Here is a 15,515-nt window from a genome sequence, read left to right on the forward strand (position 1 = left end):
CGTTGGTTCAAAATGTCGTGTCCGCCGCGGGATTCGAACCCGCGTACACATGGCGTTTCAGCCTGCGTCAGATGCTCGGCCACACACGCTTTAACCTGTAATGTTCCGCAATATTGCATTATCTATCGTAATGTGGCGCGTCTGTCTCCATGGCGACTGTTCCCAATGTTTGGTTTTAACTTTATTCCAGTGGCGGTTGGTGAGTTTTTTTTCAGGTGGGACTATTTAAAATGTTGAATTTCGTAGATGTAATTTCCTGCATTCTGGTGCATTTTAGGCACTTCTCAACCTGTTTGTCGTCCCAGGGGGAGATAACGTGTAGTAAAGCGGGAGATTCCCCCCCAGAGCGAGAGGTTTCAATTTCTCTCAGAATTAAGAGAAATTAACAAGTAAATACGAACGAAAATACCGGAAGTCGTGCATCAGGACTTGTAGGACGCACATCCGTCCCACTTTTCGCTCAACGGTTTGTTTCTGTTCTTAAAGGTGGTATGGACGATTTTTCGGCGATTTGAGAACGCAGGCGGAAGTGCACATGCCCCTCCCCCGTGTGGACCGATACAACACACACGTGCGTTTGTTTATTAGCGCAACGGATCGCATCGCATCTCTCGTCTCCCGTAGATTTCTGTCCACTTCTGCGTCAGCTCGAACTGTCTTTCTCCGTCTTCATTTTGCCCCGTACACTGAGGGAACTATATTATGATAGATCCATGCGCTTAGACACGCGGAAACGTGGGCACGAACCGCACGCGGCTGCAGGTGAGCGGTAGGTGCGTTTTATGATTGATACGTGGCAGGACAAATGATTTATCCACGCCACGAGGAAATATAACAAAAAAAATTGCTGAAAAAAATCGTCCATACCACCTTAAACAGACAGTGCAGAAATGAGCCGGTACTTGACTTGACCAGTCCGTGAGTCATTCACGTGGTTCACTCTCATGGTGTGGATGGTCTGTTGGGTCATGTTCACTTCTGGCTTGTCAGGTCCGAGTTGTTTTACAATGAGCTTTTCCTCAAAAGTTCTTCTTCCAAAGGGAGAAGCAGATGGAAGGATTTGACTTTGGGGCAAATTCATCCGACTTTGCCATTTGACACACTTCGCTGCTGGAATAAAAACACCTGTAAACAGCAGCTGCAGTGGTGCATCTTGGTACTTTGGGGCGCTAATCTTCAGCGCCTCAAACCCATAAAATTCCTCGACGATGATTGGCGGATGTGTATTCTTTTTTGCCTAGCAACAGGGGAGCCATTGGCTTAAATACAGCACAATGGGGCTGAACAGGAGCCCCGGGACGAGCCTATTGGCTCCTACACCAAACATGACAAACGTTCACGTTTTAAACGTGGAACTTGAAAGTGAATGTAAATATAGTTCTGGAGAGTTCTAATCATCAATAGCATCTAATTAACACAGTTTTTTTTTTCAAAATGAGAGATTATTTAAAAAATAAAATAAATACAGGCAGTCAGGTCAGGGGGGGCGGCGCCCCAGCGCCCCCTATGGGCGAGCCGCCACTGGTTTCGTGTCTTTTTGGAAATGATTTGTTTCGGTGATGATTTGTTTGACGAGACGGTGTAATCCTCGGTTCGTCCAGCAGGGGGCCGTGCTGTTTTAGCCGACATCCAGAAGTCACTTTTTTTTAATTATATTTCATTTTTTTTACTCTTTAACATTTATAGTTATTAGTAGAAATGTCGGTGTAATCCCTCATTCGTCCAGGCGTGTTCCATAGTAGAAAAAGCTTCAGTTGTAGTCATCTGGACTCAGTTTGAAAAAGTAGACGTTTCGACTCTCATCCAAGAGTCATTGTCAATAACAGAATTTAGGTCGAGAACTCCGATATAAATACTGTTCTGTGGTAAGACCCGCCCATTGGGAGGAGCCTTCCTGAAGTAGAAAGAGTTGTTGGTTTCAACAGAAACTCCCCCCTTGTATCTACCGAGCTAGCCTATTCAGAATCTTAATGGGCTGTTAAAACCTCTTTGTCTTAGTGAGACCCTGGCTCAACCACCCTGAGTACCTGATTAGCATTTGAATGCCCTGGTCCTTTACCTTTCCAGGGGTTCAGAATCCCATTATAAATAACAGGAAGATTAAACCTAAGCCCTCCATTTCTGTTTAAAGAAGGTCTTTCTTTTTTAACAAAAATAGCTTCCTTGACTCCTCTTTCAAACCATCTTTTCTCCCTGCTTAAAACCTTCACCTCACCGTCTTCAAACGAGTGATTAGAGGCTTCAAGATGGAGATGCACGGCACTCTGTGGACCTGAACTAGTATTTCTTCTGTGCTGATAAAGCCTCTTGTGTAGAGGCTGTTTCGTCTCACCTATGTAACGTTCTTTACAGCTTTCTTCACTGCATTGGATCGAATAAACTACATTGCTCTGTTTTTGAGTCGGCAATTTGTCCTTTGGGTGAACCAGTTTTTGTCTTAAAGTGTTGCCTGGTTTAAAATAAACAGGGACTTCGTGTTGTCTAAAAATTCTCTGCAGTTTTTCCGACAGGCCAGACACAGCAGGGAGAAAAGATGGTTTGAAAGAGGAGTCAAGGAAGCTATTTTTGTTAAAAAAGAAAGACCTTCTTTAAACAGAAATGGAGGGCTTAGGTTTAATCTTCCTGTTATTTATAATGGGATTCTGAACCCCTGGAAAGGTAAAGGACCAGGGAATTCAAATGCTAATCAGGTACTCAGGGTGGTTGAGCCAGGGTCTCACTAAGACAAAGAGGTTTTAACAGCCCATTAAGATTCTGAATAGGCTCGGTAGATACAAGGGGGGAGTTTCTGTTGAAACCAACAACTCTTTCTACTTCAGGAAGGCTCCTCCCAATGGGCGGGTCTTACCACAGAACAGTATTAATATCGGAGTTCTCGACCTAAATTCTGTTATTGACAATGACTCTTGGATGAGAGTCGAAACGTCTACTTTTTCAAACTGAGTCCAGATGACTACAACTGAAGCTTTTTCTACTATGGAACACGCCTGGACGAATGAGGGATTACACCGACATATTTCCAAGAATTTTGGGCCTAAAACCTTGGATTTAGTTCGGGAACTCGAATCTGTAGCCAGGAAACTAGCAGACAACAGGAATCACTTGAGGTTCAATCTTAGATGCAGACAGAACAACATGATCCCGAAGAGCCTGCAGATCAAATCACCGGTCAGAGGACACAGAGCAGAGAGGATTTGGAGAAGGAGCCTTATGCAGATGCTCAGTGAAAGGATCCAGGAAAACAACATCAGAATTGATAAATTGAAAGGCAGAACAGGAACTTTACAGGAGAAATTAACCAGCATACTCCCTGAAGAAGCTTTCAAAAGAGTGCTGGAGTTTACACAGACAGCACAAGAAGCACAGCACAAGAAGAGCAAAGAACGCCAAATCAAGAAGTTCAACATTCTTTTGAACAAAAAGAATGCAGGTGAGGTCGAGCTCGACATTAGGACTGAGACAGACAAATTAGCGACCAGCAAAAACAATTGGATTAAGAACCTATCAGATCGTGTTCTGACACAGGCAGAAAAGGAGGTGCTCTCTAAAGGGCTCAACTTTTCTGTCACCTCTAAACACATCCCTACAGAGGACTACATCACAGCCACTGAAACGGCAATTAGAAACAACAAAATGACTGAATCGGAGGCTGCAGACCTGAGGTTACGTGTCACAGCGACCCTGAAGAGTGCCAAACCACCGCCTTCAAATATCACAGCTGAAGAGAGTAAAGCACTTTCAGCACTGGAAAAAGATCATAGCATCAACATCCTCCCAGCAGACAAGGGACGTTGCACTGTGATTCTCAACGCAGCTGATTACGAAGCCAAAGTCCACACCCTCCTCGAGGACACGACCACATACGAGCGCTTGAAAAGAGATCCGACCAGTGGTTACAAGAAGAAAGTGATAGACTGTTTACAAAGGCTGGAAAAAGAGGAAGCGATAGACCGGCCTCTGTATTACAGACTGTATCCTGGTGAAGCCATGCCTTGCATTTATGGCCTTCCAAAAATACACAAAAAGGAGGTGCCACTCAGACCCATAGTGTGCAGCACAGATTCCATCACTTACAATGTGGCCAAGCATTTAACAACTATATTGGCTCCGCTTGTGGGGAATTCGGTACATCATGTGGATAACACGCACAACTTTGTGGATAAAGTGAAACATCTCCAACTGGACCCAGATGACCTCATGGTTTCATATGATGTGGTGTCCCTGTTCACCTGCATCCCGACCTCTGATGCAGTAGCAGCAGTGAGGACCAGACTGCAGGAAGACACCACCCTACAGGAAAGGACCAAACTGACACCTGAACACATATGTAAACTGTTGGACATCTGTCTGAACACCACTTACTTTCAATTCCGGGGACAATTTTACAGACAGATTCATGGCTGTGCCATGGGCTCGCCCGTCTCTCCCATAGTGGCCAACCTGTACATGGAGCACTTTGAGAAGAAGGCACTGTCCTCATTCTCAGGCATAGCCCCAAAACTGTGGCTCCGCTATGTCGATGATACTTTTGTAACAATCAAGAAACAAGAGCTGGAAACCTTCTCTGATCACATCAATGCTGTGGACCCACATATCAGGTTTACAAGAGAAGACGCTAAGGAGAATCGCTTGGCCTTTCTTGATTGTGCCACGATCAGAGGAGAGGACGGGAAACTCCAAATAGAAGTATATAGGAAACCTACACACACGGACCAGTATCTGCTCTTTGGCTCCAACCACCCACTACAGCACAAGCTGGGTGTGATCAGAACCTTACAACACAGAGCTCAAGGTGTGCCCACCAGCTCAGAGGGCAAGAAGAAAGAGGAAAAACATGTCCGTAATGCCCTCTCAGCCTGTGGTTACCCCGCTTGGGCTCTCAACAGAGTGAAGAGAACCAAGAAGCAGGACAAAAGGGAAACTGAACAGAGAAGGAAGGGTGTTTCTATCCCTTATGTGTCTGGCCTGTCGGAAAAACTGCAGAGAATTTTTAGACAACACGAAGTCCCTGTTTATTTTAAACCAGGCAACACTTTAAGACAAAAACTGGTTCATCCAAAGGACAAGTTGCCGACTCAAAAACAGAGCAATGTAGTTTATTCGATCCAATGCAGTGAAGAAAGTTGTAAAGAATGTTACATAGGTGAGACGAAACAGCCTCTACACAAGAGGCTTTATCAGCACAGAAGAAATACTAGTTCAGGACCTCAGAGCGCCGTGCATCTCCATCTTGAAGCCTCTAATCACTCGATTGAAGACGGTGAGGTGAAGGTTTTAAGCAGGGAGAAAAGATGGTTTGAAAGAGGAGTCAAGGAAGCTATTTTTGTTAAAAAAGAAAGACCTTCTTTAAACAGAAATGGAGGGCTTAGGTTTAATCTTCCTGTTATCTATAATGGGTTACTGAACCCCTGGAAAGGTAAAGGACCAGGGCATTCAAATGCTAATCAGGTACTCAGGGTGGTTGAGCCAGGGTCTCACTAAGACAAAGAGGTTTTAACAGCCCATTAAGATTCTGAATAGGCTAGCTCGGTAGATACAAGGGGGGAGTTTCTGTTGAAACCAACAACTCTTTCTACTTCAGGAAGGCTCCTCCCAATGGGCGGGTCTTACCACAGAACAGTATTAATATCGGAGTTCTCGACCTAAATTCTGTTATTGACAATGACTCTTGGATGAGAGTCGAAACGTCTACTTTTTCAAACTGAGTCCAGATGACTACAACTGAAGCTTTTTCTACTATTATTAGTAGAAATGACTAAAGTTATGTATACTTCAAAACCCAGGGAAATGTGTCCTCTGCATTTGACCCATCCTGGAACTGGAATTTTGAACTTTGGTTTGTAAAAAACATAAAATAATAATTGAAAAAATAACTTTATTTCAAGATAAATTTTGCTTGTTAAAACCGCTGCGTTAGTTAATTTATTACTTGGTTTACGGATTCTAAGATGAAATATATTGAACAGGCAGAAAAAATATAAATATAATTTCAATTTCAAAAGATTTTTTCTTCATAAAACATTAATATCGTTATGAGCGGTGCGTGAAAAATTGCTTCACGCGCTCTTATCTTTTGACTTAATACCACTTTTTATATTTCATTTAATGCTTTTTAGCGTTGTCGGCAGTAATTTATAGAAAAATGTATAAATTATAAATCAATAATCTAAGTACGGCGGATCCGTAAACCAAGTAATAAAATAACTGCGGCTTTACAAGTGGCAGCGGAGTCACATGACCTGCACCTGCGTTACCACGGAAACCACACTCGCGTTGTAACATGAATGAAGTGAACGGGGCTTTCATGAACGAGTCTGACGAGAACGTGTATTCATTTTGCTCTTGGTTCTCCCGCCTTGTCCTCCCAGTGAAGAGGTCGTGGGTTCGACTCCCGAGCGCCTCCTTCTCTTGCCCAAGGGCACAACGGCGTCCGCCCTTTAAACTCGCTCTCGTTCCTTCGGTTTATGGACTTAAACATCACCCTAATTGTTATTATCGCTGTTGTTGTAGGTTTTTAATTCCACTTCATATCATTTTCTACACATTTTTCCAAGTTTTCTCCACAAATTCCTGCTCGATTGGAGGAAAACTATCATTTATATGATGACAAATATAAACACAACAGATAAAGTCAACGTTATTATTGGTATAAAGGTGTCATGGGCCCTTTAACGTTCGGGGGCGTGGTTACAAAGTGCACTCTGACCTGAACCCGGTCGTCTGTGGCATTGTGGATGTGACAGTTTAAACACAACTGATGATTCCAACCAAGAGCTTTATTTGAACTGTGGGCACTGCAGTACTTGACACTAGTACTTGTACTGCAGTACTTGACACTAGTACTTGTACTGCAGTACTTGACACTAGTACTTGTACTGCAGTACTTGACACTAGTACTTGTACTGCAGTACTTGACTCTAGTACTTGTACTGCAGTTCTTGACTCTAGTACTTGTACTGCAGTACTTTGACTCCAATACTTGTACTGCAGTACTTTGACTCCAGTACTTGTACTGCAGTACTTGACTCTAGTACTTGTACTGCAGTACTTTGACTCCAGTACTTGTACTGCAGTACTTTGACTCTAGTACTTGTACTGCAGTACTTTGACTCCAATACTTGTACTGCAGTACTTTGACTCCAGTACTTGTACTGCAGTACTTGACTCTAGTACTTGTACTGCAGTACTTTGACTCCAGTACTTGTACTGCAGTACTTTGACTCTAGTACTTGTACTGCAGTACTTTGACTCCAGTACTTGTACTGCAGTACTTTGACTCTAGTACTTGTACTGCAGTACTTTGATTCCAGTACTTGTACTGCATTACTTTGACTCTAGTACTTGTACTGCAGTACTTTGACTCCAGTACTTGTACTGTAGTACTTTGACTCCAGTACTTGTACTGCAGTACTTTACAAGAAAAACTGCTACTTTCAACCTAAACCGCAGTGACTCTGTGTTGTTTCCAAAACTGTCTAAAAACCAGAAAGACCAGGCTGTTTCTTGGAACAAACTTGGAGCAAAGCCTAAACGATACAAAGACAACGTGAAGTCGCCTAAAATTCAGCTCACCAACAGATTTTTACCACTTTCAGAGATGGAATTAAATGAAAAAAGGAAAGATGACGTGGCCAAAATACAGCGAGGAGGAACTGTGCCACAAGCCAAGGTCAAGATTGTTTTAGTTGGGGACGGCGCGATAAGTCACGTGACGCATGAAAAGATAAACACACATTCTTTTCCAAGCGCCACTGTTTCTGAGATAACGTCACTCCTTCCAAATATTATGGCTAAGCATGGAGGAGCTAAACAGCTGATTGTGCACGTGGGTGCAGTGGACATGCGGCGGGAACAGACTGAAGTTTTGAAAAAAGAATTCTTGAAGTTATTCGACGTGCTTGATAAAATGGAAATCAAAACTTTCATAAGTGGACCTCTTCCAAACATCGACAGGAGGATAAACAAGTTTAGCCGGCTTCTTCAGCTGAACACATGGCTGTCCAAAGAGTGTCCCCCTAGAGGACTACACTACATTGAGAACTTCTATCTATTCTGGAAACGAGAGGACCTGTTTAAGAGAAATGGCCCCCACCTATGCAGAGGTGGAGTGAGGGTGCTGACAGAGAACCTGCTCCACGCTCTGAGGCATTGGACTGGGCCTGGACAGGGTCCTGAGCAGATAGTTAGAGAAGAGAGGAATGAGAGAAGAATTCCTGCTCCCTCAGCCAGAGACCGAGCCAATGTTTCAACATCAAAAGCACCACAACCTCAGCCTCCACCAAAGGATTCATCAGCAGCTGCTCCACCACCACCAGCAAAGGATTCAGCTCCAGCTGCTCCACATTCACCTCCACCGCCTCCAGCAAAGGAACAATCTTCAAAGGCCTTGGACCCATCTGTGACAAGCCCAACAACATCCCTGTCATCGCCCCTGCCTTCACACCAGCCCTGGGTTCCCCCTGCAACATCTACTCCCACTAAAGATTCATCATTCTCCTTCTCATCTCCACTCTCACCCATGGGCCTTCCCAGCCATTTTGAAAGTCTGATCAAATCAGGCATTAAGATGGCTCCACTCACGCCCAATATAGCAAGGGCTATGTCAGTACCGACTACACCAACAAAAGCCCCACCACCCATCCCCCCTCGCCTCTCACCTGGTCCCAAACTCTCCTTGGCTACAAAAGGCCCACCACCCATCCAACCTCGCCTTTTACCTGGTATCTCCCATAGCTAGGATGCACTGGGTCTCAGCGTTGCCGGGACTTATTGTCACATTAAAAATCAAACCAACCCGGGGCCCTATGTAAAAAGAGCCCCCCCATGTGCTATTTCTGTAGTCACATCATCACACAGATGGAAAAACAAAATGCGAGTCAGGCCCAATCTGAGAAATGTGATTCATATTCCCTGTGAAAAGATAAAGCCCAGTCCCACTGAATCTAGTCTGAAACTTGCTGTGCTAAATGTCAGATCCTTATGTAACAAATCTCTCTTAATTAATAATTTTATTTCTTCTTATAATCTTGATTTTATGTTTTTAACTGAAACATGGCTTGACAAAAACACAGGAAATGTAGTTCTGATAGAATCTGCTCCACCCAACTTTAAGTTTGAATCTGAAACACGAGAAAACAAAAAAGGGGGTGGAGTCTGTGCTGTCTTTAGAAATGAAATAATTACCCGCAGGTTGTTTTTTGGGGTGTTTTCATCATTTGAGTATGTATCCTTTAAAATGGAGCTAAAACGGTCTCCATCCATTCTCTTCATTGTTTTATACAAGCCTCCCCAGCACTGCCAAAGTTTTATTGATGATTTTACTGAGATGCTTTCAGTCATATGCACAGACTTTGATGGTTTGGTCATTACAGGTGATTTCAATGTACATGTTGATAATATTTGTGACAGAAATGCTAAAGAGCTTGATGCTGTCCTTGAAACCTTCAGTCTTACTCAGCATGTGAGAGGCCCCACCCACAGCAAAGGACACACTCTAGATCTCATAATTACAAAGGGGGTAAATATTTCAAATGTTAATGTGATCGATGTTGCTCTGTCTGATCATTTCTGTGTCTTCTTTGACCTGTCTGTTTCTCCCCAACCTCCGGTTGGTCCTGCAGTTGTTCAGAGGAGACACATAAGTGATAGCACAGGTGCACTGTTTATGGAAATGATAAACTTTGAAAATGTCTCATGTTCTAATGTAAATGATTTGTTGAACTCTGTTACATCTAGTGTTTTGAATGTTCTGGACACCATCGCCCCTATAAAGGCTAAAATGGTTAAAAATAAGCAGAAGGCGCCGTGGAGAAATGATGATTCGGTCAGGGCACAGAAAAGGGAGTGCCGCAGGGCCGAACGGAAATGGCGCAAGTCAAAGCTCCAGGTTCAAAAAGAGATTTACAAAGAAAAGCTGAACATGTACAACCTAATCTTATGTAGAACTAGGGAAAGATATTTTTCTGAAATAATTGGAAGCTGCAGTAACAACTCGCGTGTCCTGTTTGCCACAGTAAACAGATTAACAAACCCTCCAGCTCAGCTGCCGTTAGAACTCATTTCCACATCCAAGTGTAATGAGTTTGCATTATTCTTTAATGACAAAGTTCAGGGCATTAAAAATGCTATAAATCCCACAATGCAAAAAATTACCCTAAAACCACCAAGACACTTAGAGCTAACTCACTTTGCACCAGTAACTGACAAAACTGTCCATGAGATCATCACCAGTCTGAGTTCATCTACATGCTGCCTTGATGTGTTACCCATCAGATTTCTAAAGTCTGTGCTGAACAGTTTGTTAGCACCATTCACTCACATAGTTAACATGTCGCTTCAATCTGGAACATTCCCAATGTCTTTGAAAACTGCGGTCATAAAGCCTCTCCTAAAGAAGAGCAGTCTTGATGCCGCAGTACTGAGTAATTACCGGCCCATCTCTAATCTGCCATTTTGGGGCAAAGTCCTTGAAAAGGTTGTTTACCAACAGCTCACAGATTTCCTCTTAATAAACAACTCATTTGATGTTTTTCAGTCAGGTTTTAGACCTCATCACAGCACTGAGACTGCTCTTGTCAAGGTGACAAATGACATCCGCCTGAACACTGACACGGGCAAAGCCTCAGTCTTAATTCTGTTAGATCTGAGTGCTGCTTTTGACACTGTCGATCATGGGATCCTCTTACAGAGACTAGAGGACTGGGTGGGCATCACTGGCACTGCCCTAAACTGGTTAAGGTCCTATCTGGAAGACAGGAAGTACTTTGTTGAAATTGGTAGCTGTGTCTCAGACCACATGACCCTGACCTGTGGAGTGCCCCAAGGGTCAGTCCTGGGTCCCCTTCTGTTCAACCTCTACATGCTGCCGTTAGGTCAGTTGATACGCAGTGAAATGTGTCCTATCACAATTATGCAGACGACACTCAGATCTATGTTTCACTATCGGCAGGTGACTATGGACCAGTAGATTCACTCTGTCACTGCATCCAACAGATCAGTATGTGGATGCAAAACAACTTTCTCCAGCTGAACTCAGACAAGACTGAAATAATCGTTTTTGGCCCACAGAAACAAAGAGAAAGTGTTAGCGGTCACCTCCAGAGTCTCGCTCTAAAACCTACAAACCAAATTAGAAATCTGGGGGTAATAATGGACTCAGACTTGAACTTTAATAGCCACGTCAAATCAATAACATCAGCAGCTTTTTACCATCTAAAAAACATTGCCAAAATCAAAAATATAGTGTCAAAACCAGATTTAGAGAGACTTATCCATGCGTTTGTCTCCAGTAGATTAGACTACTGTAACGACCTGCTCACTGGTCTCTCCAAACGAGTTGTAAAACAGCTGCAGTACATCCAGAACGCTGCTGCTCGGGTCCTGACTAGAACCAGGAAGTATGATCACATTAGTCCTGTTCTCAGGTCTCTGCACTGCCCCCTGTGGCTCAGAGAATAGACTTTAAAGCAGCTCTGCTTGTGTACAAGTCTCTCCATGGCCTAGCACCAAAGTACATCTTGGATATGTTAGTGCCATATGAACCATCTCGGACTCTGAGGACCTCAGGGACCGGCCTCTTGCTGGTGCCCAGAGTCAGGACAAAACATGGACCGGCCTCCTGCTGGTGCCCAGAGTCAGGACAAAACATGGGGAATCTGCGTTTCAGTTTTATGCAGCTAAAATCTGGAACAGTCTTCCTGAAGATGTGAGACAGGCTTCTACTCTGACAATGTTCAAATCTAAGCTAAAAACAGTTTTGTTTAGCTGCGCATATGACTGAAAGGATTTTTTTTTTTTCTCTTTTGTTTGTGATTTTATTAGTTTAGAAAATCAGTTGGATTGATAATTTTTAATTTAGTTAATTTTATTGTATTTATGTTTCTGTAATTTCTTTGTGATTTGAATGCATTTTTCCTTCTGTGAAGCACTTTGAATTGCCTTGTGTGTGAAATGTGCTCTACAAATAAACTTGCCTTGCCTTGCCTATTTGTACTGCATTACTTTGACTCTAGTACTTGTACTGCAGTACTTTGACTCCAGTACTTGTACTGCAGTACTTTGTTACTTCCTTTGCAGACTGTGTTTTTGTAGTTGCTCCAGAGCCGTTTACAATGTTGTACAGTGTGATTTAAACTTTCAACGTCACATGATCAGAGCAAGAACCAGAGTCTCCAGATAAACCATTCTCACCTGTGACCCGCCCCTCTGCCCCGCCCCTCCACCTCCCTGACTCCTCCCTCTGCCTCCCTGACTCCTCCCTCTTCCCTCCCTGACTCCTCCCTCTGCTGTCACAGACTAAAGCAGGAAACTCTCAGTGTGTGTTTGCTCAAAAGCACCTCAGAGGCTTCAAACCCTCAACAATCTGCTCCAGCACAGGTCAGTGTTACTAGGCCCACTACTATTACTGCTATTACTACTGCTACTACAACTACTACTACTATTGGTGGTGTAGTTTGGTACTTGGTCCTGCTCCAGGTCCATTTCTCTTCTGCTTCACACACTTACACTGTGATTCTCACTCTTATTCTGATTTAAAACCACTAAAGGGAAAACTGCTGCTGCTGCTGTCAATCCTGCACTTTATGTCACCACTTCTTTCATTCAACTCAACATTAGTTTGTCAAAGATCAAAATAAACTGCAATAAATGTCATTTCTGTGGAAGTGAAAGTCAAACTTAAAGTCCTCCATTTTGTGTTTGTTCTTTTCTCTTCAAATGTGGATCTGGAACAGTTTTTACTCATGAAAGTTCAAAAGTTGATTAGAATTTCATGTCAAACTGTGAAACTGGAGCAGAATGTAAAGAGGATTTAAATCTATCAATATATTTCATACTTTCTCTTCCAAATACCAAGAGTCAACAGCTTGTTTTAAATCTTTATGAAATCATTCTTTTAGAAGTGACTTGTTAAACCTTTATTTGATTGAACTCTGAGACTTTAAAGACATTTTGAAGCAGATAAAGGTGTAAATATGTGACTGAAGCTTCTCCACAGAGAATATTGATGAATAAAGTCTATTCTTCATGTTTCTTCTTTTTGGACACTTGAATACATTTAGTTTGTGACAAACGTGCTCACAACGACACTTTGTTCATTTGAGGAGGAGAAAGAGACTGTGCTTTTCTCAACTCTGGATTTAACACGATTTAGATGTTTCTGCTTCTTCTGCTGTTGTGACGCTTCGACCAATCAGAATGAAGTATTGTTTTAACGTCCAGAGGCTTTCGGTCAGAGCTTTCTCAGACTGATTCATGTGAAGAACTCAGTTCAGAGACACAGGTCAGTCTGTGGGAGCAGGTTTCTCTTTTCCTCCTGGTGTTTGACTTTTCTGATGGAAAAGTCTGATTTTAGAGTCACTGATGTTGACCTTGTGTTTCAGACATGTCCTCCACAAGTGAAAGGAGCTCTGAGGAGACGTTCCTGTGCTCCATCTGTCTGGAGGTGTTCTCTGAGCCAGTGTCCACTCCATGTGGACACAACTTCTGCAAACGCTGCATCTGTGAGGCCTGGGCCCCTGAGGGCCCCTGCACATGTCCTCTGTGTAACAGGAGCTATGACAGAAGACCTGAGCTCAGCGTCAACTGTTTGCTCGTGGAGATGTTCTCTCAGTTTAAACTAGAGGCTGAAAAGTCAAAGTCACAGCGTTCCAAACCTGGAGATGTGTCATGTGACGTCTGCTCTGAGCCCAAGCTGAAGGCCCTGAAGTCCTGCCTGGTCTGTCTGTCCTCGTTCTGTGAGACCCACCTCCAGCCTCATCTCACAGTCTCTGGGCTGAAAAGACACCAGCTGATGGAGCCTGTGGAGAACCTGGAAGACAGGATGTGTCCCACACACCAGCGCCCCCTGGAGCTCTTCTGTGGCACCGATGAGAAGATCGTGTGCATGATGTGCTCTGTTCTAGAGCACAAGAACCATGAGCTGTTGTCTCTGGAGGAGGCGTGTGAGAGCAGGAGGTCCTCTCTGCTGCACACTCAGGCTCAGAGCCAGCACATGGTGGAGCAGAGGAGGCTGAAGGTCCAGGAGATCCAGCGCTGTGTGGAGCTCAGTGACACAGAGGTCCACAGAGAGAGGGCTGTGGGGCTGCAGGCCTTCACTGATCTCATGCAGTCTGTTCAGAGGCGTCAGGACCGGTTCTTAGAGGAGCTGCAGGAGAAGCAGAGCCGGAGCCACAAACGAGCCCAGGAGCTGGTGCAGCAGCTGGAACAGGAGATCTGTGAGCTGGAGAAGAGCAGCACTGAGGCGGAGCGGCTCTCACGCTCTCAAGACCCCCTCCACTTTCTACAGAGCTGCCCTGCACTCACGCCCCCTGCTGGACTGAAGGAGTGGAGCAGCGTGAGCTTTGAGCCGGAGACGTGTGAGGGCAGTGCAGCCCGGGCTCTGTCTGAGCTGGAGAAACATCTCTCTGAAGACTTTAAACAACTGCCTTCAAGATTAGAACTACTGAGAGTGAAGCAGTTTGTGGTGGACGTCACTCTGGATCCAGACACTGCTCAACCATGGCTCGTTCTGTCTGAAGATCTCAAACAGGTTCATCACACTGATGTGAAGAAGAAGCTCCCAGATTCTCCTCTGAGGTTTGATCGATGTCCTTGTGTTCTGGGAAAGCAGAGTTTCTCCTCAGGCAGGTTTTACTTTGAGGTTCAGGTCAAAGGGAAAACAGCCTGGACTTTAGGAGTGGCCCAAGAGTCCATCAACAGGAAGGGACAGATCACTGTGGATCCTAAAACTGGATTCTGGTGCATCATGTTGAGAAACAAAGATAAGTACAAAGCTTGTACAGATCCTTCTGTCCTTCTGTTTCTGCAGCGAGCTCCTCAGAAGGTCGGGGTGTTTGTGGACTATGGTGAGGGTCTGGTCTCCTTTTATGATGCAGATTCTGCAGATCTTCTCTTCTCCTTCAGCGGCTGCTGCTTCAGGGAGAAACTGTTTCCATATTTCAGTCCTTACTTGAATGTTGGAGGTTCAAACTCTGCTCATCTGGTCCTCACTGCAGTTTAGACTTTCAGAGGTCAAAGTGACTAAGAACAAGACTAAAAGTTCTGAACTTCAGTCAAATGTAACTGTGGATACTTTTTCCATTTTGGACTGAAAGTACAAAGTTCTTCTCTTTATTGTTTCAGTTCTTTTGAAATGTCTGAAGGTTTATTTTAATCCTGTTCATGTTGACCTCCTGTGAGAGGGTTTTGGGTTCAAGTCTCAGCTTTGATCAAACTAAATATTAAGTATAAAAATGTCTATAAATAAAAAGCAAAATGTTGTATAAAAGCAAATGTTTAAAATGTTTAATCAAAATCTCAACTCTTTCTCCCTCACTTCAGCTTTTTCTTCTTGTCGTCCTTGTTGGCTCGAGGTCAGAGGTCAGAGGTCAGGACAAACAGGGCGTCATCACAAATAAAGACTTCTTTTAAGAAGAGGAAACATTTGAACAAACATTGAATTCAAAAGGAGATTAAAGACTAAAGGACTAAACCAGGACTAAACCAGGACTAAACCAGGACTAAACCAGGACTAAACC

At 43.8% G+C, this 15,515-nt stretch overlaps 1 protein-coding gene across 1 annotated transcript; it reads left to right on the forward strand.

Moving 5' to 3' along the window:
- The first annotated feature begins 13,234 nt into the window (after positions 1 to 13,234).
- LOC140369278 (E3 ubiquitin-protein ligase TRIM39-like) lies at positions 13,235 to 15,236 on the forward strand. The gene has a single exon (XM_072456566.1). It carries the CDS (start codon positions 13,382 to 13,384, stop codon positions 14,996 to 14,998), a length of 1,617 nt encoding a protein of 538 aa, XP_072312667.1. The 5' UTR covers positions 13,235 to 13,381; the 3' UTR covers positions 14,999 to 15,236.
- The last annotated feature ends 279 nt before the right edge of the window (positions 15,237 to 15,515 follow it).

This window comes from Eucyclogobius newberryi, unplaced genomic scaffold (assembly GCF_026437365.1).
Source record: "Eucyclogobius newberryi isolate DKJ021-1_F unplaced genomic scaffold, fEucNew1.0.hap1 SCAF_20, whole genome shotgun sequence".
Taxonomy (NCBI): Eukaryota; Metazoa; Chordata; class Actinopteri; order Gobiiformes; family Gobiidae; genus Eucyclogobius; species Eucyclogobius newberryi.